We start from the raw sequence: 27,944 nt of genomic DNA on the forward strand, positions 1-27,944 counted from the left end.
GTAGCAACTCAGCGCGCCGTGTGCAGCTAGATTTGTACTGCAGCGCCAGCATCCATTAGGACCGGAGCCATGCCAGGTTTTCAGGGTATCCATATAAGATAACATTTACATACAGTGATCTAAAATGGAACTTATTTATAAAGTCAGTGGCTATCCAGAAAATCTGGCATGGATCTCGCTTACTAGACCTGCATTTTACCCTGCTCGGATAGACTAATAGCCCCCGACTGGTTTATCAGAAGAGTAACCTTGTGCTTTATGTTCTTTGACTTTCTGTCCTCCTTAAACGTAAACAATAAGTGGTAGAGTTTGTCATTCTCACCAATTATTTTGATATGTGTGCACACACATTTTAGAATACAATGATGTCCCTCCATCACCCTGTACATCATAATGTAGAACAAAATCGAACAAAGTTAATGTATTAATGTATTATACAAATCAATACCTTGTTCTCATTAATTACAAATCAATGCAATCAATCTGACTCTAAAAAAAAGAAAAAACAAATACAGACCCACACGACCTCCAGAACGTAAGACCAATTTATAAATTCGCATCCTATTGAATTATCTTAGAAAAAACTCTGTTCAAATACAAACACACATCTCAAAAGCATAAATTCCAAAATTCACCCTGGCCTGGTTTCCGTGTTTACTGCAGCACAGACACAGTTACCCTTCAAGTCCTCGGTGACGTACCACATTTTTTAGATGCTACAGATGTTTGAATATTGGGATTTCAGAATCAAAACGTCTCTGAGTTGCCTATATTTGCACAAATGCCTTTTGATAATCAAGCCTTTTCAGTGGTGGCTTGCGCTCAATGCAACTCCTTGCCGCTTTCTATGCATTAAAAATCGAATTTGTGTACATATAGAAGGCTCTAAAGACATGTGTTTTTCCTAGGCTTCATTATTGAGGTCTCTTTTTCTTGCTACGGTCTTTGGTTAGTGAGTGTTTTATTTGTCTGTACTACAGTGACAAGATACCCTTGTTAGGTGAACGTTGCACTTGATAAAACCTTATACCTACCTCCCAACATACCACATTCGATACCACGGACGATAACATACCACTGTGTATGCTCAACAGCAGAAAGGAAGCGGATGGCATAGTCTTTAAATGACTCCAATCCTTCATCTCGTCCAGATCTCAATTTGTGAGAATAGACAATTGCAGCTCACAGAATTACCAACTTTGCTGCAGCATTTCTTTGGGATTGAACCCATCTCACTTTCTAATACAAATACACCAGTACGCGGACAATATCCAACTTTGCATCAAAATCTCCAACCCGGCTGACATTAAGTCCCAGAAAGCTTTCTTGGGAAACATCTTAGATTGAAAGGATTCATTTGACACTAATAAAACCAAATTCCCCTTTACAAATACTCACAATGTCGACACTTGTCAGGACTGACTGACCTAAAAAACTTGGGCTTCTCCCCAATTTTGGCCACCACAATATCTCCGGGTTGAATGATAGAACAGAATACCTCAATGTCATATCACCAAGGTGGTGAAAATAGTCAGATTCCAGCTCCATCTTCTAAAGAAATAAACAATCCTTACTGGAATATGATTTCAGGTCTATGGTACAGGCATTGGTCCTCTCAAACTTAGATGGAGGCAACACCTTTCTCCCTTGCCTACCCAAAAATGGTCTACCCTCCTTCAAAGCCACATTAGGCGCAGCTATATGCCTTGTCAAAGAAATTAGACTATATCATGCCCATCTTAAGAGAACTCCTGTGCCTCTTGTTGGAGGTCAGAATCCAATTCTAGGTAGTCTACTTAACCCACAAAGCCATATACTAAGGACATCCCACCTTCTTAAAACAGAAATTGCTAATATGTGAAGGGAAAAGAAAAAACAGACAAATCTCGACTAATGCTGGAGGTCCCCAATGTATGGAAGACAAAAACACCAAACCAAGCATTCTCATATCTGAATACAAGAATCTGTAACATTTTTCCTGAAGATTGAATAGACCGCTGCTCTCTTTCAGAAAAAACCTGACAGCCTAACTATTCAAAATGTATTCGAAAGACTACTTGAACTCTTCATGAGCCCTTGTTAATATCTCTTCAGCTAGTTTCCTTATTCCTTTCACTATCTCACTCTCTTGGTTTTAATTTATCTCAGTGCAGTTTTCTAACTCACAATGGTCCTCCTTTGTATTACCTATTATCTGTAAATGTTCCTGCTGCCGATTTGGATAGGTCCACACTACATACATTTGTCTAAAAAATAAAATCTTAAAAATGAATTAACTGTCGCATCTGCCCTTATTAAGAAGACGCAGGAGTCGGAGCTCTTTTGAATGCACCTTTATTCAATGCCTGCCAGCATTCAACTGCCTAACTAACTGCCCCTAGTTCTGGTTCCCGTTTCCTGTCCCTCCCCTTCCCACTCGCCTGCCCTGTCCCTGGACAGAGGTCAGGCATGATGACATGACATCTCCCCCTTTTGTACAAAAGTCTCACCGTCTCTCACATTTCTTCAACGAGTCGTCTGGGCTTTCTTATCTGGCGCTTTGGACGGCTCTCTTGTTCTGGTGTTCGGACATGATGGCTCACGTCATTGTTGAGTCTCAGAGGGCTGCGATGATCTTGGTCACCACTGTCGCTGTGGCTTGCTGAGTCACTTGAAGTTTGACTCGAGGAGGCTCCACGGTGATTGCGGGGTTTGCATTTCTTGAAGTGTGATATATTTCTTGTTATCTGCTTGTGGTCAGCCTTCGCCGTGATCATGGTTCCTTTCCGTTTGCTAACTTGGAGAGGGTGGTCAAGGTACCGGCTGTCCGCTTTTACTCGCCGGTCACCCCGGACTATTACCCAGTCTCCTTCCTGAATGTCAACGTCCTTGGCGCGCCTGCGCCGATCAGCGTATGTTTTCATCTCGAGTTTCTTTTCGTGATCAATCTGAACTAGTGTGTTATGATCAACATTTACGGTCCGTGGTTGAGATGTGTTGCTCATCATGGGTAGTCGAGTGCGGGGCGCTCTCCCTAGCATCACAGTGGCCGGGCACTGATTGGTGGTGTTATGCGGAGTGGTCCGGTACGCTCTCAGTACTTCATTCAAGGTTTGCTGAATGTCTCGGTGTGTTAGTTCAGCCTGCTGAATCGCCTTTTTTAGTGTCCCCATAAAACGTTCCAACATGCCGTTGGCCTGTGGCCATAGTGGTGTGATTTTCTGGTGTTTAAAGTTGAGATGTTACTCAAAGTCTGTGAATTCGCGGCCGTTGAATGGGGGTCCATTATCAGATTTGACTCGTAGGGGAATGCCCCAGGCTGCGAAGATCTCGTCCAGTATTGGAATTACCGCCGTTGCTCTAGTAGATGACACCATGTGTGCAAACTGGAACCGTGAATATTCGTCCATGACGACTATGATATATTGTCCTGATTTCAGTGGTCCAAAGAAGTCGACTGCGACCTGCTGCCACACCCCGTCTGGTAGTTCTGATATTTGAAGCGGGCAGGTGGTTCCTCGCGACTTACCAGCTGGCACGTTATGCAGTCTTTTAAGGTTGATTCCACCATCTGATCTAGCGTGGGGAATCAGACGCGTTCTCTTAAGGTCTTCTTTGTAGCGTTTATGCCTCTATGGCCTTCATGGGCCAGGTTGATGACCCCTTGGCGTAGCTTGTGCAGAATTACAATCCTCCCCCCTCTCAGAAGTAGTCCGTTGTCACTGATGGAGAGTTCATCTTGTACGTGTTGGAAGGCTACAAGTTCGCGGAGGGATTGTTCCGAGTCCTGAGGCGTGTCTTTCGTGTCTTTCACATGGCGCCAGGAGTTTGTGCGGATGCGGGCCATGACAGTTTGCACGAGCGGGTCATGTGCCGACGCCTCTTGAATGGCTTCCAGTGGGACTGTAGGAGGGCAGGCCGCATCGATGACAAAGTGGACGTAGTCATCAGCTAGGGAGTGAGCGACATCAGTGACGATCAGAGGATGTCGAGACATATAGTCAGCTGGATTCTCAGCTGGATTCTCAGCTTTCCCTGGCTTGTGGACGATGGTATATATGTAGTCCTGGAGGCGCAATCCCCACCGCTCAATGCACGGCGGCATCTTGGCGTTGGGATTGCCGAAGATGGTGATGAGTGCCTGGTGGTCCGTGACAATTGTAAAATGCTTGCCATATACGAACAGGTGGAAGTGTTCGCACGCCCACACCACAGCCAGGCTTTCCTTCTCCGGCTGGGAGTACGCTTTTTCAGTGTCCGTGAGGCTGCGGCTCGCATACGCAATGATGTGGCGCTGGTCAGAGTCCTCGCGGTACTGGGCCAGGATAGCGCCCAGGCCCACCGGGCTGGCGTCAACCGTGATTTCTGTCCTTTTTTTTGTGTCAAAGTAGGCGAGATTGATGGCCGAGCCAACAGCCTGTTTGATTTCAGCGAATGCCTGTTCGCATGCGTTGGACCATTCGAAGGGCTGGCCCTGACGTGTGAGTTCTCGTAACGGGTAACTGATTGTAGCGTAGTCGCGGATTTAGCGCGCGCAGTAGCTCGCCATTCCAAGGAACGAGCGGAGATCACTCACATCCCGGGGTGTCGGGGTGTCGGCCAGTGCAGCTACCTTTTCTGGGTCAGGCTTCATTCCCTCCCTGGAGAAAATGTGTCCATAGAACTTCAGGGTGTTCTTGTGAAATTCACATTTGTTGGCATTAAGTGTCAGGTTGGCATTCAGCAAAGCGTGACATACTCTGTCCAGAGCAGTGTCGTGTTCCGTCTGGTCTTTTCCGAAGACTAGTAGATCGTCACTGTAATTGAATGCGTTGGGAATTCCTTGAATGACTCGCCGGATGGCCTCCTGGAAGATTTCGGCAGCTGATGAAACGCCGAAATTCAAGCGCTTGTAGCGGAAGAGGCCTTGGTGCGTGGTGAATGTCGTGATGTATCTCGACTTGTCATGAAGCTCCAACTGGTCGAGTTTGGAGAACACGGTGGCACCATTAAGTCTCGTGATCATATCACTTATGTGGGGGCCTGGGTGGCGTTCTCGCTCGATGGCAGTGTTGGGTGCACGCATGTCCACGCACAGCCTGACCTTGTTTTCTTGCCCCTTTTTGGGGACTACCACGACTGGTGATACCCACGGTGTGGGTCCTGACGTGCGCTCAATGATATCCGTTTGTAAAAGATCTTGGAGCTCATCGTCGACGGCTTGCTGTAAGTGGAAGGGCACCTTCCTGTGGTGTTGAGCGATGGGTGTCACACGTTTGTCAATGTGTAACTTCACCTTGAAGTGATTCAGTTTCCCCAAGCCCTTGAAGAGGTTTGGAAATTTTGCCACGATGTCAGGGGCATCTTCGGTCATGTAAAGGAGTTCCACTAGTTTTAGTCTTTCTGCTGTCGGTAGGCTGAGCAGACAATCAGCCACATCTGGTCCTTCTACCACGTGGATGTAAGCCGGGATTTTTCTGTCTTTAAATGCAAGTGTTGTGTGAAAACGACCTAGGCATGGCAGAGGCTTTCGTGACATCCATGTAAATATGCGAACTGCTGCTGGCTCTAGTTTGGGTCGCTGTTTCATGTTGTAGTATTCAAGTGCGCAGATATAGTTCAGTGACGCCCCCGAGTCAAGGACAAACTTTGCCGGGTGGTCTCCAATCTTGATGTCTAGTTTAGGGTATCGTTTCAAACGGTCAGGATCCGACACCATGCAGATGTACTCGTCACTGTCTTGTGACACAGGTGTGAGTGATGACGATTCGCTGGACGTGGGCCTGCGTGACCGATAGGAATCCACTGGTTGGTGTCGGGAGCGGTGGGCGCTCGTGGATCGGCCTCGTGGTTGATATGGGCTTGTTGATTGAGTGCTGTATTTCGATGAACTGGATGAGCGTCCTTCTCTCCCCTTAACAGCACGCGCATGGTGACGTGCGCCGCACCGAGGGATTGATGGCCTGCGCGTTGACTGTTTGGCCTGACACGCTATCTCGAAGTGATTGTCCCTTCCACAGCGGTGACATCGCTGACCAATCGCTGGACATTGTCCTGAGTGAGGGTAGTCCTGTCCACACCTGTAGCATGCGGGTGCTGACTTGCCGGACCTGTTGTGTCGCGATTCTCGTCTGGAGGGTGTTCTTCGGGAGGTGTGGGTTGGCTTGCTCGATCTGTGGGAGTTTGTCGCGTGTCTGGTGACCTTGTGTGCCTGCATCAGGAGGGTGTGTTCTTTGCGGTCGGACTTGTGGATCTCCATCCGTTTTGCGTGTTCTTCTGCTTGGTCGTTGATTCTCGTGAGTTCCTCGATTTCTTCAAGAGTGTATTGTTTCTTCAGGAGTCGCCGGCGTAGGGATTCGGATTGGCATCCATCAATAATGCGGAGTCGCAGCGCGTCCTCTGTCTTGAAGTTGTCAAATTCGCAGTGACGTGCCATTCTTTTGATACGCATGATGAAGTCACTCATACACTCTTCCTTTTCTTGGGTGGCTAGATTAAACGTGTACCGTTCGTAGTCTACGTTGCGCTTGTGGAGGAATCGTCTGTCGAGTGTATCCTTTATCTCCTCATATGTAGCAGTCGCTGCATTTGGCAGCTCCTTGATGATCTGTGCTATTTCTTTGCCTATTAGGTTTCTTAGAGCTACAAGTTTCTGTTTGGGGTCTTGTACCAGGGACCTAGCCATGTAATCCTCGAAGTCTTCGCTCCAGCTCTTCCACGCGGGCCCCATACTGTTGCCTGGCATCAGCGCTAGCGGCTCTGGCTGTCGCAGGAAGGATGCCCCCATGTGCGCATGAGGCATCATGGCTGCGTTGGCTTGTGCTGCTGGGCCTGCTGTAATGGTTCCTCCAGAAGTGCTGGTGGGTTCAGTATCGGACATTTGTGGGCCTCAGTGGCTTGATTTGGCCGATAAAGGCTTCCCGCTCTTTTTTAATGTGGCAGTTTGTAAGTTTATAGTGGAGGGCGCCTGACCTCAAAATGGCCGCCGTGTTCAGGTCGTGGGTTATCCAATGGCCAGCGCCTGACCTCAAGATGGCCACCGTGTGGGATGCTGTATTTTCGGGCCTTGGCTACTCCAGACTCTTGCTTGCTTGCTCGTCTCTCTCTCTCTAACCGGCTGCCACGATCACGCTTTCCCTCTGTTATGGGAGCGGGACTCACCCCTGTTTTGTCGGCTTCCTTGCGTCTTTGCAGGTTGACGTGTCTCTCACGTCCGCTGCGGCACTGCTCGGTGTCTGGGGCTCCCTCGTGGTTTCCTTCACGGTGGGGCACGAGCTTCTTGCCTGCACCGCCGTTCTTGGGCAAGCGGCGCTGTCTCCTTTGGGGTGCTCGCTCTTGGCAGCTCCCGACGCCGGTCTTCGTTTCGCGCGCTCCTCGCAACTGCCGGTGGGATGGACTGCAGACTCGCTGGTCGGGCCGGGTGTGGACGGCTGGGCTGCGTACCTTTATCGGTGGGAGTGTGTGGATCCCACCCTCGTCGCCATTGTCGCATCTGCCCTTATTAAGAAGACGCAGGAGTCGGAGCTCTTTTGAATGCACCTTTATTTAATGCCTGCCAGCATTCAACTGCCTAACTAACTGCCCCTAGTTCCGTTTCCCGTTTCCTGTCCCTCCCCTTCCCACTCGCCTGCCCTGCCCCTGGACAGAGGTCAGGCATGACGACATGACATTAACCATTTTAGCAAGCTGAGTTTATACTTTCAGAACAACATTTCAATTATTGCAACTGCAAGACCTGTGCGTTTGCAAATACATGACATCTAACAACAGTCACCACCTTATCACTTCGCCACTCCTCTTCTGATTAAAATAACCATTAAACCTATATTTTCTCTCAAATTTTCTAAAGTAGTGTTACCGCTCTCTTGCAAGAAAAGATGTTGGATTAACTACTTGCAATTATTTTGTTTGACATTCGAGAAACCGGCACAATGTTTCTTGTTTTGTTTAAACAGTGTTTCAGTAAATATATTGCTTTTGTAATGAAACAGTAAGGAAATGGCCTATGAATGTCTTGAAGGTGAGGTGTAGAGTTTATCAAAAATGTATTCCAATTTTTAATCGGGTCACCAGCCCACCCCACAAAAGAAGGGAAGTTCTTTGGAACAGCTGAGTTGACCTCTATCAGCTAATTTCCGCAGTTCTGCAGGTAAACAAATTCATCATTTGTAAATTGCCCCACAAAACATTGGTTTCTACTTCATCAAAGAAGGGACTTAATTTACTTTTTACGGTTTGGCCTTGCCAGCTTCATGTAATGAAAAAAAACATAAATAAAAAGTGCATTATATATATATATATATTCAAGCTCCAATCGCTTCCGTAAAGAAAACGTTAACGCACTCCAGGGGTAAGCGGCAAGGTTTTATTTCAGCCCACAAACAAGTGTAACAGAGGCGTTTCGGACACAGAGTCCTTCTTCAATGTTTACAGAGTGAGGTGGTTGCTTAGACAAAGCACGACCGCCTCTCTAATGTGTGGGGCACTCACAGGTGTGGAGCGGCAGGCGAGGGGACACAGGGTCACAGCAGATGCAGCTGTCATTTAATCTCAACGATGGGTGCGCCATGAACATTGTGATTGGCAAGAAACAACAGAAATGAAGACGCCCCATCGATGGCCGTTCATTGGCCAAGGATACACCTATTAAATGGCAGGACTGTTCAAAAGACTGTGGCTAATCATCTGCGGCTTTTCTGCACTGATGAAGGCAGAAGCCAGAAACGCGTCTGCGGATATAACAAAGCCCCCTAATGGCCGAGTGTGCACCGAAGTTGCCGTGTGTTTGTTGATATATATATATATATATATATAGAGAGAGAGAGAGAGAAACAGAGAAAGAGAGAGAGAGAGAGATAGAGATAGAGATAGATATACATACATACATAGATAGAGGTGCTTTGGGTCAGCCGACTTCATCCATTGGTATAGTCAGCTATCATTCATATTTTGCTTCCGCCCACCACAGCTTATGGCATCAAGAGTGAGTCAGACTTTTTTTCGGTCATCCCTTCTGTTGCACTGTGAGCAGTGGCATTTTGCATTTCATAAGTGTTATTGGGTCTATAATTTACTTTGCCAATGCCTTTTTTCTTTCAATTCTCTATTGTTTTGATTTTTAAAGTCATCCTTGCGTCAGCAGTGCCTTTTCTTAGTGACAAAAAGAATCCTATTTTCCTGTCAGGTGCATTAATACTAAAGAGGGGTCTTATACCTTTTTAAGTACACCTGTACAAACTAAAGTACACCTGTGTGCTAGTAAGCACCCTTATTGTTCTATTAAATTATTATATTTTTGTATTTTTACTTCTGTGGCATATAACTGCAATATTTGTAATTACAAAATTAACCATTACTCCAAATGCCCAGGGCTAAAAATATTGAAACATATTGACTTTGACAAGGCTTGTTTAGGGGAAGGGTATCACACCGTAATCTCTACTCCTTTCAAAGAACGAGGGCGACTTGCCCTGCAGAATTATTATTCTATAAGAGCGCGTGACTGAAATTTCCTGCAAAAAAAGTTTTTATGGGGGACTTTTATTTTCAAAGCACTTTTGCTGGTGAGCTCTCCTGTGAAAAGGGGAGGTTTTACAGAGTTTTTCTATCACGACGTCTGCTTTTATCCAGATTTTATATTGTCAAATTTAAAAAATCACAAGATTCGTCTCCTGTGGCAATTGAATATAAGCAGAGATGAGTAATTTCTTTAGTAAATTGTTCTAAGCAGCATTTACATCATGCTATTTATTCCTGTGACCACCAGAGAGCACTATCTAGCAATAATGATTCTACAAGTTGTGCCTACGTTTAAAACAATGTACATCAAAGCAGTCACCATACAGTACCGAGCATGGTTTTTGTCGACAAGAGAACTATTTAAAAGCAATTAAATGAAAGACCAAGTGCGAACTCTGGAGAGGAGATTCCTGGTGCTCTTTCACTGTTTCTACTAGGGTGACCGTCATAACAGACACTCTTTACAGTCCTGGGAAATTTTATGATAATCTAATGCATTTTGGGTGTTGTAGTCTGGTTGTGCTTCTACTTCACTAAATAAACGAACACATCTGAAAACAATGGCTTGCAAGTGAAAACGTTAGGACTGTAGTCAGTCAGTGTCCCTAGTGACTTGGAGTGAGGTGGTCCCCTTAGTTTCTACACACCCCTTCACGGTCTGATACTCTGATTTCACCGCATACCAGTCACAAGAGTAAGAATTCCAAAGTTTACCCTGCCCGTTGTTGGTATCCAATGAGCACCTTTCGTTAATGACTTTGATTTATATCTCTCACATGCTCTCCCTCCTTTCCTAGTATCAAGCGACCCCTCTCCTTGCATAACATCCTCCGCACGCTCTGCTCTCCTCGAAATCTCCTGCCCGTTTACCTTTTTGAGGTCGAGCCTGGGCAGCGCATGCGCTGCTCTGTGAGGCATGCTGTATTTGAGTATGGACTTGAAGCTCCGCCCACTTTCCGCCCATATTGTTTATTGGCGTGTGTCATTGTCCTTTGTGAATGCTGGCTTCTGATTCATTAATAGGCTTGTTAATCCCTCCTAAGTACCGCCCTGTCTTCATTTGTAACCTCCCATGAGAACTGGCCATTTTACTTCTGTTGTTACACAGTATGTCTTATTTAGTCTGTAAACCCAATTTTTCTAACCCCTTTCATGTGTCAGACAGCCCCCGGGGTGTGCGTTGGACGGCCGGGGGACGTCCAACCTGCGCACGCGTCATGTTTTTTTCAGCACGGCGAAGGTGTTAATGAGTTTCTCCTACTGCAGGCGGGACATGCTTTCCTGCAACATTCAGCGCGTCATGTGTGCTTTCACTTTCCAAGCAGCCGGGACAATGGCGGCCGCTTCTGTGAAATGAAATATGTCTCACATTTACAAGAGCTCCAGCTATTGGAATTGTAAATGACAATGCCTTTTATTTATGTGTTAATTGTCAAAACATATACATAAAAGGCATTGTAATTTACAATGCAATAGCTTAAATTCTGGTAAATACAAGACCTATTGGATTGTAAATCCTTGTTCTATTATGTTCTTCTGCAAGTCTACTTTCTTTGGAAATGGGTTAACCATATAACTGCAACTTAAAAGTACCTAATTGTGTTTAGTCCCTCAGTTTGTCCCACCAATCATTTATATGAATTCACATACACCCTACTAGAGATGATATATCAAACCTATTCATTAACTTACCACTAATAACTAAAGTAAATGCATGGGATGGTTACTCAAGTGTGCAAGACTAGACCTAGTAACTAATAACCACTGGATCAATCCCTATCTTTGGGTTCAGGAATAACGTGATACTATAAAGCGCTTTAAGGCCTCGTGTAGTAAGGGTAGTAAGCACTATGTAAATACAGTTACTACATTTACATAAGATTTAAAGCTGTCTCCTAATAAACACAGATGGGCCAATTTGTGTTCCGCATTCTTTATGTTCCGCATTGAGGGGCATGTTTTCCAAGAGTTCATGCAACACAGCAAATGAAGTTATTGCGCTGCATTTTGTGTGGGAGAGAGCAGAACTGTGCCATATTTTCAAATAAATGGTGCAATTATGCTCTCTCGATGCACAGATGCAGTTGAGGCTGCCTAACACCAAGGCACCCCCCTTGCAACGTAGAAGAAGTGTTTCTGCGTTAGGGCCAGGATAGTTTTTGTGCAGTAATGTGTACCTTCCTGCACAAAAATATCCTTGGAGGCTTTTTTATCTTTGCTTGTTTGCTGTACAATACATGAGAAATAAATATATTTCTCCTTGTTATGCCAGCCTCAGACAGGCACACCATTATTGGGCAAGCCCATGTCTAGAACTCTTTGTTAATATAGGTTTGCTTCAAAATCCATGGGTGGAGGTATGGAAAGCCCATAAGACCCATAGAACGCCACCCTAATGCAAAGTAACCCAAGGCAGTGCAATGCGCCATATTGCCTTCTTTTCTTTTTTTTTTAACATAGTAATGCAAATCGACATTTCCGTTGCTTTGTAAATACCAAAATAGATTTGACATCAGGTCTGCGTCAAAAAGTGACACAAACCGACGCAAAATCTTTGTAAATCTGAGCCTGAACATATTGCTTCCTGTTTGGGGCATGCCTGTGGGGCTGGTTTTGAAACATTTGCGGTGGACTATGCAGTAGGAGTGTGGTACCCATGTAATACTGGTTTTGGGGGTCAACAGAAGTACTGGGGGTAATTAACACTAACTCCGCCTTCCCTTGTTTCTTTCAGGAGATCGTGAACTGGTTTAACGCTATCCGCATGGCTCAGTTCAACTACTTCAAGGTGGCGTTCCCCACTGCTGTCGACAAGGAGGTAATCTACCCAGGGGCATCATGGGATATTGTTGGACAGTAAGTGGGGAAGGCCGTGGAAGACATGTACCCCACACTGATAAATGTGTGTGATGAGGTTGGTGGACAGGGGCTGAGGGTGCTTTCAGATATGACATGTTATTAATAATTGGCTGTCTTCAGTGTCAGGTGATCCTGTGGAATGGGAGAGTGCAATAGTGAGGCTTGGCAGGTCCTTTAGGGAATGTAACAGCCCTACCCCATTCCCAGGGATTCATTCATCTGTTCTTTAAAATGTTGGTGCCTCTGTTTGAGTCCGACCCAATCGCACCCACAGCAGGGCTCCTGAGCGCCCACTGACCACAAAGCATGAAACTGAAGTGGGATGAAGCAAGGCCTGAAGCAAATCACTACACTACCTTTTAAAAGACAGGCTAGAACCTGGAAACAGAAACGCTCTCAAGTAACTAAAAGACAATGTGTACTGCGGAATACAAAGAAACCCAATAGCAAAATACATTTTGATACTAGTACTAAAGAAAGCAGTCCAAGAAAGCTTGTCGCCCGACCTTCAGTTGATATCGTTTTTAATTACTCGCAGGTTATAGTCCTTTGATAGGAACAGCTGGAACTGTGAGGCATGATTAACTATTCATCCACTCTCATTCTTCCTTCAAGCAATCTATGCTTCCGACACTTCTCTGCAAACAAACTCCAATGGAAGAAGAACACCCAAGAAAGATTGTTGTAGGGCTCGTTCGTGCTTCTTGCCCTGAATTGTGCCCTCAGCGCAGCAGTGGGTGTGGCGGACAGTGGAATGTCAAAATTACTATTCTAACTCTAGTTCTAGGATATTTGGGGAAAGTGCAATTCTCCCCCGGGCTTATTTAGTATTCCAACTACAGTCCTAGAATATTTTGGGGAAAGTTATACAGTCCCCAAGCATTTTTAGGAATGGTTGAAAAGTAGTAATTTTGACTAGGAAAAAGTGCTGTCCTGAGGGTGCAGCTCAGGGCAAAAAACTAAGAATACTTGTCGTAGGCCCAAGGATTTAGACCTCTTCTGGGGTTCTTTCACCAAAAGAAGCCGCATATTTTCTTTTAAACAAGAAAGTTAGTTGTGTCTTTTCTAGAGCTGTTTCCAGTGACTCAGTTGGGGTGAATCAAGGGAAAACAGTTTACAGTGTCTCAATGATCCAGAAGTGCATCTCGACTCTAGAGGAAATTACTTAGGTGGGGGTGGCACTCATTTTACTCAATGGTTAGTGAGAACAGTAGGTTCAATATGCAATCCCTCGTTGACTATGGAAGAAGGTACAGATACCCTCACAAGTATAGTCAATAATTATGTTCAGAAAAACAGAACATTTTGGAAATGTACTGCATGCCTGCGAGAAACAATATTGTTCACTCGCCGGGTAGAAATGCCCTGAAGGAATGGACATTTTTGTATTTAAAGCAATTCCTCTCTGCCTGGGCATGTTGAAAAAATGGCTGGGAAGACTATTTTCTCATTCGCCTGTGAGCATCACATAACAAGCATTTACAATGCAATGGTCTCGGCATTATTAAAGGTAGAGCTATTGGCATTGCGCATGACATTTTATTTTTTTACATCTTAAATAAGTGGCATTGTCGTTTACATTGCCAATAGCCTAATCATTAAATAAATGGCATTGTCATTTACAATGCCAATAGGTTAATCGCTCGCAAATGCATGACCTATTGCATTTACACCCACACAGAGCCACACACACAAAGCCACCCACACACACATACAGAGCCACCCACACACACATAGCCCGCCCCCACACACACAGAGCCACACACACACAGAGCCCCACACACACACACACAGAGCCCCACACACACACACACAGAGCCCCACACACACAGAGCCCCACACACACAGAGCCCCACATACACAGAGCCCCACACACACAGAGCCCCACACACACAGAGCCCCACACAAACACACACAGAGCCCCCTACACACACACACACACACACACACAGAGCCCCACACACAGAGCCCCCCCCACACACACAGAGCCCCCCACACACACAGAGCCCCACACACACACAGAGCCCCACACACACAGAGCCCCCCCACACACACAGAGCCCCCCACACACACAGAGCCCCCCCCCCACACACAGAGCCCCCCCACACACACAGAGCCCCACAGACACACACAGAGCCCCCACACACCCAGAGCCACACACACACCCAGAGCCACACACACACCCAGAGCCACACACATACACCCAGAGCCACACACACACACCCAGAGCCACATACACACAGGAGAGCAAGCACAGTGAGGGGGCAGGGAAGCAAGCACAGCGAGGGGGCAGGGAAGCAAGCACAGCCAGGGGGCATAGCATAGTAACCCGCAGCCGGTGTTCTCCTTGCGTTCTGATTCGAATCGGAACACAAGCAGAACACTGTCTGTGAACACCGATGTTGAACTGATGAAAATTGCTATATAGTGCTGAACCCTTTTGTTTAAATGTTGTTGTAGGACTTGTTCCTAGTTAAGGAGCATAGAGGGGAGTGCTCATTGGTTCTGTGCACTACTTGATACTTTGGGACACTGTACATTTGTCAGGTGCGGTCTTCAATAGCCTCTACCCTCATCCTTGTGCATTCAACACATGTAAGGTCACAACATCACTCTCACGGCTCATTTATGATCATAACACTACTCTTGCAGTCTGTGTAAGGTCACTACACAACTGTTGCAGCTTATGAAAGGCTACAACTCTACTCTGGCAGCCCATGTAAGGTCACAACCCTACTCTAGCAGCACATGTAAGGTCAAGACACTACTCAAGCAGCTCATGTTGGATAAAAACACAAATCCAGCGGTTCATGTATGTACACAACACTGCTTTAGCGGTTCATGTGTGTACACAACCATTTCAGCAGCTCTTGTAAGGTCAGGACACTACTAAAGCTTCTGATTTTGGGTCACAACACTATTCTAGCAGCTCGTGTCAGGTCACTACCCTGCTCTAGTGCCTTATGTAAGGCCCTTGTGACATTACTCTAGCGGCTCATGTATGTACACAACACTTCTCTAGCAGGCCGTGTATATGAAGACATAGAAGATCAGACCCTCATCCCCTCCTTTCGCCAGTATTTAACCTCTAGCCACTCTGGCTTTAATTCACATCCCTGTCTTTGATTCAATGACACTGTGATAGACTCCAAATGCGGCTGATTCGTTTTGCAAGCAGCAATAAGTGTTTTGCCTTGACACTTCTGTATTTATTTTAGTTAATCCTGTCAAACTTCCAAAGCTAAGCCTACTAGTAGGGTGACTAAAAACAGATCGTTAATTCTCACAGACTTTAACCAACTCAGGTCTGCATCGTAGCGCTACAATAAACACAGATTTGGAGGACTGAAGTACCTCACCCATGCATGTTTCCAAACACTATAATGCCCGTTCTCCATTCTCAGAATCCTTGGATATAAATTGACACCAATTTTTAAAAAAGGTAAATGCCATTGTGTGTTGCACTATGGCGTGCACTAGGCTGGCCTTGTAATAGCCCATATGCTCCCTGCATCGCTGGTCCTAAGAACCCCGTGAAAAAAAGCGACAATGAACCCGAAGCACCCATAAAAGGATGTATGCTGACAACCTGCACATTCTAATTAATAAAAACGAAACCCAAACATAACGTGCTTTGTTACCATTGTTTAATGAGGACCTTGTAACAGCACACACGTTTACCTTGATGTGGCCTAACTGCCAGAGCTGCCTACTTTAGAGCTGGGGTACCTGGTTCGAGTCTCAGCGTCCCCTCAACATCCTGTGATTCAGGGTAAATCACTTAATCTCCCCGTTCTCACCAAAAATGTAATGTGTATTTGTGTAAAGTAACGGGTGCTCATGTAAAGCCCTCCAATACCTTCTGGTCGAGTTCGCGCTATGTAAACTGCAACAAAAAAATAAAATAAAATAGATTGACTGTAATGGTGGAGATTTACACGGCACTCTGGGCAGCATTTCCACTACCCGGCCCGCTTACTGTGCAGTGTCAAACGATACAACTCACACGTGTGCATATGCGCAGGTTCAATGACAAAGAGAACGTAAAACAAACAAACACAAATGCACGCAAACACGCACAATAAACCGGAATAATAGTGAATATGCACTGAGGCGCCACGTGACTGACAGATTACACGGAGTCCATAACAATGTCATTCGTGCAAGCAACACAGCACAGCATTACAGAACGTGGGAATGGATGTGCCCTAACGGCCAGAGCTGCCGTCTTTGCTGATGAGTGTAGAGCCAGGTTGGAGTCTGGGGTCAGTTCAATATCCTGTGATTCTGGGCAAATCACCAGTCTCCCCGTGCCTTCGGGTCAAGATTGCTCCATATATGTAGAAAACTACACACAGCCATGCAGCCATTTCACCGTTTGATTGTATACGTTAGAATACTGCCTACCATTTTCTTTGAATGTATACGGAGGGAAGGGGGGGGCGAGAGCGGGACGAAGCAGAGCTGTGGGCGGAGGGAAGGGGGGGCGAGAGCGGGACGAAGGATAGCTGCGGGCGGAGGGAAGGGGGGCGAGAGCGGAACGGATGAGGGCTGTGGGCACAGAGGCAAGAAACATGGCACAAACAGGGGGGCAGAGGCAATACAAGGGATAGTTACCTCATGTCCTCGGTAGAAGCTGCTCTTCTGGTTTTACAGAGCAGCAAAATGGCGGGCGCAAAGTCCGAAAATTTCAGAATCGGGGGCGTGTTTTTTGAGTTCTGAGTGACGGATGACGTCACAGGTCGAAAGAACGCAAAAAACACGCCCCCGAATCCGAAAGAGACGGGGCTTGAACGGAGTGACGCCCCTCTCCTCCAATGGCTGGCCTCCGTTTAGGAAGCCAGCCAATGGAGGAGAGAGGCGGGTTCAAGCCCCCATACCTAAAAACATTACATCTCTCACCGAAGACTGCGCAAGCGCAGCCTTACGGTCCTCGACCTATAAATGTGCATGTTGTGAAGAGGGCTTTTCGGTACCACCCCACATGAGGCGGTTGTGAGAAAGTGGCTCTATATATACTGAACCAGAATAAGGTACCGTGTGTATAGAGTCCACAAACCCCAGAGGTATAACAGAGGTCAAAGTCAGGTCTGACCTTACTCTCAAAAGTGGTAGCTTGGTCGAGCAGTAAGGCAGTACCAGAGGACAGTGTAAAGCATTTGTTGTACACACTCAGTCAGCAAAAGGTTTCACACACTCAAAGACTGAACTCCAGGCCAATTGTTTTTATATCAAAAGATATAGTTGTTTTATTTCTAGAACCAACAGGTATCAAAAAATATACTGTTCTCAATATGAGAGGTCTCAGATGAGTACTTTGCAGAAAGGCAATAAACTTAGTAAAGACAATAGGTACAGGGTTGGCAGTAGGCAACACAATTCTACACACAATTTAGCATTGAGCTCAATGGATTTCCTAATATAAACACAGATGATTACTTTGTAAATTGCTTTGGTAATTCCAGCACTGGCTCCTAGGTTCAGTCCTGGGGTCTAAGCTGAAAACAGTTTAGCAAACACGTTTTAGGTATTGTAGTGATTTTTCAGGAATAAAAAACAATTTTAAAAGTTCACACTTAGAAACTTTTCAACAGGAATCTGGCAACGTTATCCACTGTAATGGCTGCTTATTTCCGCTAATGAAGAACAGTTAGGCAGGCTACAACTAGCCCAGAACACAGCAGCCAGATTAATTCTAAATGTACCAGCCAGGTCTTCATCTCGTCTAGGGGTGGGCGGCCAGCTACGCTCCGTGCACGGAGTGTGCGTAGTGCCGCCTACTCCGCATTTTGCGGAGCGGGCGTAGCCAGGCGGCACTACGCACGCTCCGCAGACGGAGCGTGGCTGGCCGCCACCCGCCTCCCTCCCACCCTCACTAAATAATTTAAATGAAAAGTTTAAATTAATTAAAACGCACTTACCTTGCCCGCCGCTGCCCGCCGCGTCCCCGGGGCTCGCTATCTTCATTGTTCCGTCTTGTTTACTAATGCGCATGCGCGGGCGGCCGCGCATGCGCATTTTTCACGAGAAAATGCGCATGCGCGGCCGCCCGCGCATGCGCATTAGTAAACAAGACGGAACAATGAAGATAGCGAGCCCCGGGGACGCGGCGGGCAGCGGCGGGCAAGGTAAGTGCGTTTTAATTAATTTAAACTTCATTTAAAGTATTTAGGGAGGGCGGGAGGGAGGCGGGTGGCGGCCAGTGGTGCGTGCGTAGTGGGGCTACGCGGAGTGCGGAGGTGGGCGTAGTTTCTCGCCCACTTCACGTAGCTCCGCGAAGCCCCACTACGCCCACTACGCCCAGGGCTAATCTCGTCCCCTATTAAGCAAGTTACACTAGCTGCCTGTTCATCAGAGGGTGAAATTCAAGTTCTGTTGTATTATTCACAAATGCCTGTTTGGTGTTGGTCCTAAATACCTATCTGAAATATTCAGACCTTATGAACCAGGCCGCTCCTTACGCTCCAAGAATCAAGCCCTACTTCAGATACCTAGGATAAAAAAAGAGAGACAGGGAGGCTGAGCTTTATCGTATAAAGGCCCCACCCTCTGGCACTCCCTGCCCCTCACCCTCAGGCTAAATCCCAATCTGACTGCATTTAGGAAATGCCTTAAGACTTATCTGTTTCTGACCTGGTAATGTCCCACCATTCCTGCCTGATTGTCTTTATGCTAACCAGCTTGTGGTAAGAGCGCAAGCGCGGAGATACCCCTTCGGGGGTCGAATTCCTGCGCTATACAAGAAACAAAAATAAATAAAATAAATGGGAGAAAATTCAGGTTGCAGGTAAAGTACGATCTTGTTACTTTTGTAATCCAGTACTGGTCTCCTGGGGCCAGCACTGGGGTCTCAACTCAAAACAGGTAAGTAATTACGTTTCAGTATTTCGTATGATTTTTAAAGAATATTTCTAGTTTTCAAAAGTAGACAGAAGAAATTTCATAGAAAAGCAGACAATGGATTCCTACGGAGAAAATACAAGGTACTAGTAAACCCGGTAAGGATTACTTTCGCGGTTCTGTACTGGGCTACAAGGTACAGTACTGGCTTCTCCCCTGATCACAGGTGAGTACTTCGGAATTCGGGTGATTTTATATGAAATCACCTTGCCATTCGCCCAGTGCACCCTCAGCGAAACAGACCTTAGCGCTGATAGGTGAAACTCTCTAGGGCTGACATCACGGACTGGAAGCACTGTGGCCACGCCCACCACCCTTAGGCCACGCCCTCCTCGCCCTATAGAAATGTGCTTCCCCCGGAAGCGCAGCGGACGAGCGCAGCGGGCGCGCCGTTTGCGCGCCGAAGGCACGCCTAAGGCAAGCCCATCTGCGTCCGTCCGCGACCAGATGGCGCCCAGCGCCAGCCATGCTGCCGGTCAATCCCCTTACACAAAAAGGATACTCTGGACAAGTGTGGAATTATTGGCATTAAATACAGGTAAATCCTGCACGGCGTGCAGGCTCGACCTGACCCAATCGGATCTTCCACCCTCATGCCTGGTCTGTGGCGATCTGCTGGCCAACGCTCCACTCCAACAAAACAAATTGTTGAAAATAATACGCCGACCAATAATTACCAGTTCCCCTACGATCCCGTTTAAGGCAGCTCTACTGAACTGTAGATCTCTCCCTAAACATGTGGATGATATAAACCTATTAATAATGGACTCTGAGTGGGATGCTCTGTTTCTCACGGAAACCTGGCTAAACTTGGACAATATGGCCTCTATCCCTCTTGCAATACCACCGGGGTTTAAAATAAGCTTCGCAAATAGAGAAGAACATAGAAGAGGTGGCGGAGTGGCGATTATCTTTAAAGATAAATTTACACTGACATCCTCTGCTCCCACCACTATTCCTGGTATAGAGGTGCTACATTTCTGCTTTCAAATCAATCCGCAATTATCCCTAGCCGGCCTGCTCATATATAGACCCCCGGACTGCCCCTCGACACGCACCAGTGAACTTTGGGATTTAATAACCCAAAGCTCCCTAGCTCACCCTCACTATATGGTCCTCTGTGACTTCAATGTTCACGCTGATAGGCCTGATTGCCCCCAGACTATTCAACAAGCCGCCAACCTAACCCAAATTATTTCAGGACCCACGCACCGTGCCGGCCATATACTGGACCTAATTTTCTCCAACATGTTGGATTCTACCGCCCTTCCTCCCCTACCCCAGGTCTGGACGGACCATTTTTTAATTTCTTTTTTTATTTCCCTTCCTCCCCATTCCAAGAAAACAGGCAAACGTTCCTACATATGTAGAAATTGGGATAAATTATCTGCAGACACCTTATGTCCGGCTCTTGCAGTTGCCCTCCCCACACTGACATCGGATGTGAACTCCGATGCAGGGCTGCTAAACCGCTGGATAGGCAACACAGTGGAATCTATCGCTCCTGCTAAAACTGCCACGTCTCACAGAGAATCCCCTACCGCCCCTTGGTTCTCCGTAGAGTTGATAGAGGAAAAAAGAAATTGCAAAAAGTTGGAGCGCCTTTGGAGGGAAAATTATTGTGAAGCAGCAAAAAACTGCTACAAAAAAGCCCTCCGACGTTTACACCAATCTATAAAAAAAAAAAAAAAATTATTCTTTGCAACCTCCATTCAACAAGCTGAGCAATCTAGTAAAGAAGTCTTTAAGATTGTTCAATCCTTTTTTAAACCAAGAGCCATTGACACTGAGATAATTCCATCAGAGAGACTCTGCGAAGATATCTCAGACTTTTTTGATAAAAAAATTATCCAGGTCTATGAGACCTTTTCAAACCCCACGCCCACTGTAATGGAGGACTTCGACATAAAAGACTCGCCTCCTCCCCCCCTAGCCCACTTCCATCACATCTCCCGTGATGAGGCCATGAGTGAGCTAAGCAAATGCAAATCGGGAGGCCCAGACGACCCATGCCCACCAAAACTCTGGGAAGTGATGTCGTCAGCTATTGCTACACCTCTCCTCCATATCTGGAACACATCCATTGAAACTGGTACGTTCCCTGACTGCTGGAAACATGCCACCCTCCTCCCTCTAAAAAAAAAAGCCAAATGGATCCCCAGACGACTTGACCAACCTACGCCCCATTTCCCTGCTAGCAGCCCCCGGAAAAATGCTTGAGAAACTGATTCAACGCCAATTGAACAGTTTCATAGAGAATAACGGTATCCTTCATGAAACACAATCGGGTTTCAGGACTGGTTTCAGCACCGAGACGGCCCTTATCGAGGTTGCTGAGTCAATTAGATGGTCTTTAGACGAAGGGGCGCCAGCTATGCTGGTGCTCCTGGATCTATCGGCCGCTTTTGATTCAGTAGACCATGGAAGATGCTGTTAAGGTTAAGAGACACAGGTTGGAGGATAGAGCACTGAACTGGCTTCAATCCTACTTAACGGATCGCTCCCAGAAAGTTGCATTGGGCACTTTCTCCTCCAAACCAAAACGGCTCTGGTGTGGGGTACCCCAGGGGTCTGCACTCAGCCCGTTACTTTTTAATATTTACTTAGCCCCACTTTTTACCCTGATCGCCAAATGGGGGGTCAAAGCAATCTCATATGCCGATGATACTCAATTGGTTTTCCCCTTTGCTGAAGTATCTGAGGTTGCTTTCAGTAAAATTAAGGGCTGCCTTAAAGACATAGCCAACTGGATGAACACTAACAAACTCAAGCTGAATGCATCCATAACGGAAGTGCTATTCTTTGGAAAAAATACGCGTCCAACTCCAGACCTATGGTGGCCCCCCGAAATGGGACCAGCTCCAGCCCCTGGATCTAATGCGAAGAACTTGGGAGTAAGATGGGACTAGAATCTATCTTTCTCCTCGCATGTTCAGCAGGTCTCCACAGGTTGCCTTCACAAACTTAGGAACCTTCGCAAATTTCTATCTCTCCTACCTGCTGAGTGCCGTAAAACAGTAGTCCACGCAACAGTTACCTCAAGACTGGACTACTCGAACGGCCTCTACCTTGGTCTCCCCAAGTATCTGGTGCAGCGCCTGCAGATCGTGCAGAATGCGGCTGCGAGACTTATAAAACCGATTCCTTTTAAACATCATGTCTCTCCGCACCTTCGCGAACTGCACTGGCTCCCAGTGGCGAGCAGAATTAAATTTAAAGTTCTTACCCTGGCGTTTCGAGCATTAAAAGGCACCTGCCCTAACTATTTAAAACTTAGACTCACCCGCTACCATCAGGACAGACATTTACGCTCCAACTCCCTGCTTCAGCTAACTATACCAAGAGTTAGGAAGGCCAGACTTGGGGGTGGATCCTTTTCTGCCGGGACAGCGAAACTGTGGAACGCCCTGCCTCTGGCCATTCAATCCACCTCGACAGAAGCAAGTTTTAAGAAACTCCTGAAGACCTGGCTTTTCATGCAAAAAACCGAGGCATTTGTCATAGCTTCTGTCTTAAGCTGTAAGCTCTCTACTAGCGCCGGGACACCTCCTTGTGAGGTAGCTGTTCGCGCTTTACAAGCATCAGTATTATTATTATTATTATTATTATTAGTTTCCAAAACTTCACACTTAGAAGATTTTTAGAGTCAAACCAGTCAATGTTATCCAAGGCAGGTAAGTGAGTTATCGGTTTCTAGGTGAGTACTTGGCTGGTGAAGTTAGGGTTCTGGGCATAGACTCAGGGGTCCCCCAGGGTCAGGTAAGTACAGTTGGTTCACCCCCAGCGGCACAGGGGCGGCCGGGTGCAGAGGTAGTTAGGCCCAATGTTATCCAATGAGGGAAAGGGGGCCTCCGGTTGGTGGCTGCTGGCTAGCAGGCCACACGGCTGTGGGAGCTGGGCTCCTGGTCACTTGCTCAGGGCAAATGGGGAAGTAGGATAGGGTACAGGTTGCACTGCCAGGGGCACTCGGGCGGCTGGGTGCAGGGTGCTTTTGAGCCGTCGGGCGCTCAATGTTATTCAATTAGGAACTTGAAAAGGGAACAAAGGCTGCAGGCTCGGGGACGAAGAATCTTCTGGAGCGACCAACACTTTGAGGGGTAAGTTGGGGTCTTGGAGGATAGGTAGGCACCCAGGAGTTGGGCACAGGGGGCTGTGGGGCGCCGGGTGCAGGGGTGTCTTTTGAGGTCGGGAAATCTTACCCCCTGCTGGTCGCTGTCGGAGGGGTCCTCTGTCCTGAGGCTGTCCGGGTCGTCAAGGAGGGTCTTTGGGCACTGAACTTCGGGTCCCAGTCGCCGGGGGGACGTCCTTGTAGTCCTGGATCGCATGGTCCGGGCTCGGCGGGTGCAAAGTGGGTTAGTCCGGAGCTTCCTGGCTGGCACCAGGGGTGTTGTTGCAGCAGAGCCTCTGCTGATGGGAGTCTCAGGCTTTAGGAGGGTCAAGGCAGGCAGGTCCTCTGGGTGTCCCAAGGTTGCTGTCCGCAGGAGTCTCTGGGATCAGGCAGGAGCAGGTTCCAGGATCGACAGGCCGGTAGGGCTGGGGCCAAGTCAGTTGTTGTCGTCCTGTTGTTAGCAGCTGCACGGCGGGTCTTCTTCCTCTTGATCTTATTTCTTCTTTTCTTATCGGGACCTAAGGAAGGAAGGTTCAGGGAGCCCATAAATCCTACATTTAGGGGCGTTACAGGTAGGGCAAGGGCAGGGACCAATAGGTCCCTGTCCTCGGGTGGGTACACCCCTTAGCCTGCTCCTCTCCTGTGGGAGGGGGGCAGGAGCCTAGCTGTGATTGGGAGGGCTTCCCATCTTCAAGATGGCCGGAGCCCGGGGTCGTGCTTCACCTCGTCTCCTCCACCTGAGGGGTGTGGTTTTCACAGGCGTAGTTTTTCCCGCCAGAGTGGGGGTCAGGACTTGAGGGGGCCAGTTGCTGGGTACAGCAAATGGTCTGGAGAAGCTCACAGAGGCGGAATGCCTTTGAAGCTTCCCCCTGCCCGTCCTGGGGGAGGAGATCTAGCACCTCACCCAGGATGCGCACTATTGCAGGCCCAGGAGAGCGGGGGCTCTCCACCCAGGGGTCCGGCAACATGTCTGTTGTGTGGAAGCCTCTGCAGCCACTCAGCCCAGATGTGGATTGTGGTTAGGTTTCAGGGGGCATCTCTAAGATGCCCTCTGTGGTGCATTTCTCATTAAATCCCACACTGGCATCAGTGTGGATTTAATGTGCTGAGAAGTTTGATACCAAACTTGTCAGTCTTCAGTGTAGCCATTATGGTGCTGTGGAGTTCGTAATGTCGACCTCCCAGCACCATATACTCTTAATGGCATCACTGCACTTAAAGTGCCAGGAATGGCCCTGGGTACTGTAGGGGCACAGGGCTCATGCACCTGTGCCCTCACCACTGGCATAGGGCACCCAGCAAGAGGGGTGACCGATGTATGTCAGGGCAGTGGGTTTGTGGACATGGCACACAGAATTGTGTGCCATGTCGACCCTTTGTTTAGTTCTGTACTTAGGCACTCAGCCTGCAAAGGCAGTTTGTGGGTGCCAGGGTACAGGGCCCCTGAGGGTGGCACAATAAGTGCTGCAGCCCTTAGGGGTCTCCTCTGGTCGCCAGGCCCTGGGTAGCTAGGGTACCATTTACTAGGGGGCTGACAGGGGGCCTTCCCTAAAACACAGTTTTAGGGAAGGGACACAGGCCCTGGGTACCTGGTTGGCAGGAGCCCAGGGCACACTCAGTCAAGCACATAAGCAGTCAGAAAAAAATGGGGGCATACCAATGCCAGAAAGATGGCACTTTCTCACATCGGTGTTCTCATTTGGTACATGCGTGCTCTTACAGCGGTAGCTTTGTATTAACATACTGCTTATTTGGCCTAGATTTTCAAAGATTTTGCATCAGGTTTGCATTCATTTTTTAACCCAGACCCGGCGCAATATCCAAGTTGTTGTTTAAAGGCCAACTTGAATGACAATTTACGTTGCTTTGCAACCAAACTTAACACACTGTGCTGCTTTGCATTATTTTATGTCAAAGTGGATTCCAAGGGGGATGCATTGACGTTACTGGTAATCCACCCATGGATTTTGATACAAATCTATATATTGCATGTAAAGAATTGTAGACATGGATTTGCGTCAAAATCCTGTTCCTCTCTAAGGGTGGTGTACTGAGGAGGAATATATTTATTTCTCCTTGTTTTTCCTCTTTGCATGTGTTCTGCATTCTGCAGCACACATACAAAGAAGAAATTGCCTTAATGCATAGTTTTTCTGTAGGAAGAGACCCCTTCCTGCACAAAAACTATGCTGACCTCAACTCAGACACCCTTGCAGTATTAAGTCTGCATTAACTATGACTGCTGAAAGTGCAGGAGCACAGAGAGAGCAGAACTGCGCCACTTCTTTGTAAATATAGCATTTATTTGGCATGGGGACGCCCTCTTGCACAATAATGCCTGCTGCCCAATTGGTGATGGGTGGGGGGAATCTCGAATGTAGCAAACCCCGCCCATTTTACATATTGGTAGGTTACTGCCCTTTACATAATATGGCCTTCAAAACTTGGCCATCAGGAACTCCCAGGATTCGGTAACTTGAAAAATCAAGCTTCGGGCATGTTAGCAAACATCAATAAGAAAAACAATTTTCACTCGGTGGCCACAATAATTTAGTACAAATATATGCTTTTCTATTGTTTGCTTAGCAATCAATTAGGTATGGGTGACAAATACGCAGCAGTCTTATTTACTTTCTTTAAAAAAAGTATAAAGTTTTATTTATTATTTCCAAGTATTTATTTCTTTTACTGATGATCCTTTTTCAAGAGGAAGAAATTCATTTTTTTATATAAAACATTTCTTGTTTTTTGATTTACAACCAATTTCATAATAGATGCATAAATCTCAAATGTCCAAATACATTGGTATTTCATTCACAAGAAAGAAAAAGACACATCAATATATACATAATACAAAATACAAATCTATATACAAAAGGCACAGTTCACCAAAATAATTATACCCCTGGTAACCAACAATCTGTCACAAACATACTCACACAGTCATACTCTCACCACACTCATAACTACAACATCTGAAAAAAGGGACTGGATCCAATTGGCAGAGGATCCCTGCCAATCGGTAAATCTCAAGACACTTTATGAGACTTCGCACTGTGCCTTTTGTATATAGATTTGTATTTTGTATTATGTATATATTGATGTGTCTTTTTTTCTCTTTTGAATGAAATACCAATGTATTTGGACATTTGAGATTTATGCATCTATTATGAAATTGGTTGTAAATCAAAAAACAAGAAACGTTTTATATAAAAAAATGAATTTCTTCCTCTTGAAAAAGGATCATCAGTAAAAGAAATAAATACTTGGAAATAATAAATAAAACGTTATACTTTTTTTAAAGAAAGTAAATAAGACTGCTGCATATTTGTCACCCATACCTAATTGATGGCTAAGCAAACAATAGAAAAGCATATATTTGTACTAAATTATTGTGGCCACCGAGGGAAAATTGTTTTTCTTATTGTGTTTATTCATTCCCCTCTCTTTCCCTGGCCTAATTCAGTCTTGAGGGGGTCCCATTAACCTTGCTGATGTTAGCAAACATCAACACATGGGAATCAGACGTATCATAGTGCAACCAGAAGCATGCCTTGGGAGAATGGAACTTGCAAATGTCAATTTCCAACATAATCAATGAAAAAGCACCTATTTGCATAAAAATGCTAATCATCCACCATCTCCCACAACCAGTCGTTGTATCAACCTGCGAATGGCTTATTATCTGCTTCCAGGTTCTGCATTAAAACCTTTGTGAGGACGCCACTGGCTGTAATAATTGGGCTCTCGCTGCAACTAGAAATGGGAATGATCACACTGACCATGTAGGAAGAAACTCAAGAAACTGCTTTGCAAATAACCTAAGTGGTCACAGGATGTGGCACGGAAAGATTTCAATGCTCGACCAAGGCGTAAGCGATTTTAAAATTCCACCATTAAATGGTTGTCCCAATGAACTGCATTTCTAGGATCTAAATGAGATGTATGTGGAGATCAGGTGTTGTCAGGATTTTTTTGGGGGCACACAGACCCATGGCCCACTAGGCTCTCTGAAAATGAGAAAGCAGTGGTCCATACACAGACAGTGCTCAAAATACCAAGTCTGCAGCGAAATGTTGGCTTCACTATGGGTCAGATGAACAAAAGGATTTTACTATTGCAAACCCTTCAAGTCACAAAACTTCTGGTTTTCCGACACATTTTAGGAGTCAGAAACGCTTTTTTATCTCATTAAATGGGTTTTTACAACTCATACAACAAGCATTTGCAATGCAATAAGTCTCGCATTTACGAAAGTTTAAGCTGTCGGCATTGTAAATGACAATGCGTTTTATTTATGTTTCAAAAAAACAAAACATACATAAAAGGCAGTTCATTTACAACGCCAATAGCTAAAACTCACGTAAATGCGAGGCCTGTTGCATTGCAAATGCTTGTTAAGTCATATATGGCCAATACCATGGTCGGCAGCCCCTACCCCATGTTCTTTTTTGGCGAAGTACCCTAGTCTCTAGTGGATTTATGCTGTCCCTCTTCAAAAAAAGTGCTTCCCTCGTACCTGTTTATTTCAAGCACATCTTATTTACTCTCCTTGTTTTTGGGAAACAATTTTTTTATTGGCATTAAGTCGAAGATGAGT

At 46.3% G+C, this 27,944-nt stretch overlaps 1 protein-coding gene across 1 annotated transcript in view; it reads left to right on the plus strand.

The window, feature by feature from the left end:
- LOC147748541 (arf-GAP with dual PH domain-containing protein 1-like) overlaps positions 1-27,944 on the plus strand; it is a 130,087-nt gene that overhangs the window by 74,209 nt on the left and 27,934 nt on the right. The window contains exon 7 of the mRNA XM_086962982.1: positions 12,212-12,295. Coding sequence (XP_086819108.1) covers positions 12,212-12,295 — 84 coding nt within the window. The remainder of the gene's footprint in view (positions 1-12,211; positions 12,296-27,944) is intronic.

Source organism: Lissotriton vulgaris, chromosome 1_1, assembly GCF_964263255.1.
Source record: "Lissotriton vulgaris chromosome 1_1, aLisVul1.2, whole genome shotgun sequence".
Taxonomy (NCBI): domain Eukaryota; kingdom Metazoa; phylum Chordata; class Amphibia; order Caudata; family Salamandridae; genus Lissotriton; species Lissotriton vulgaris.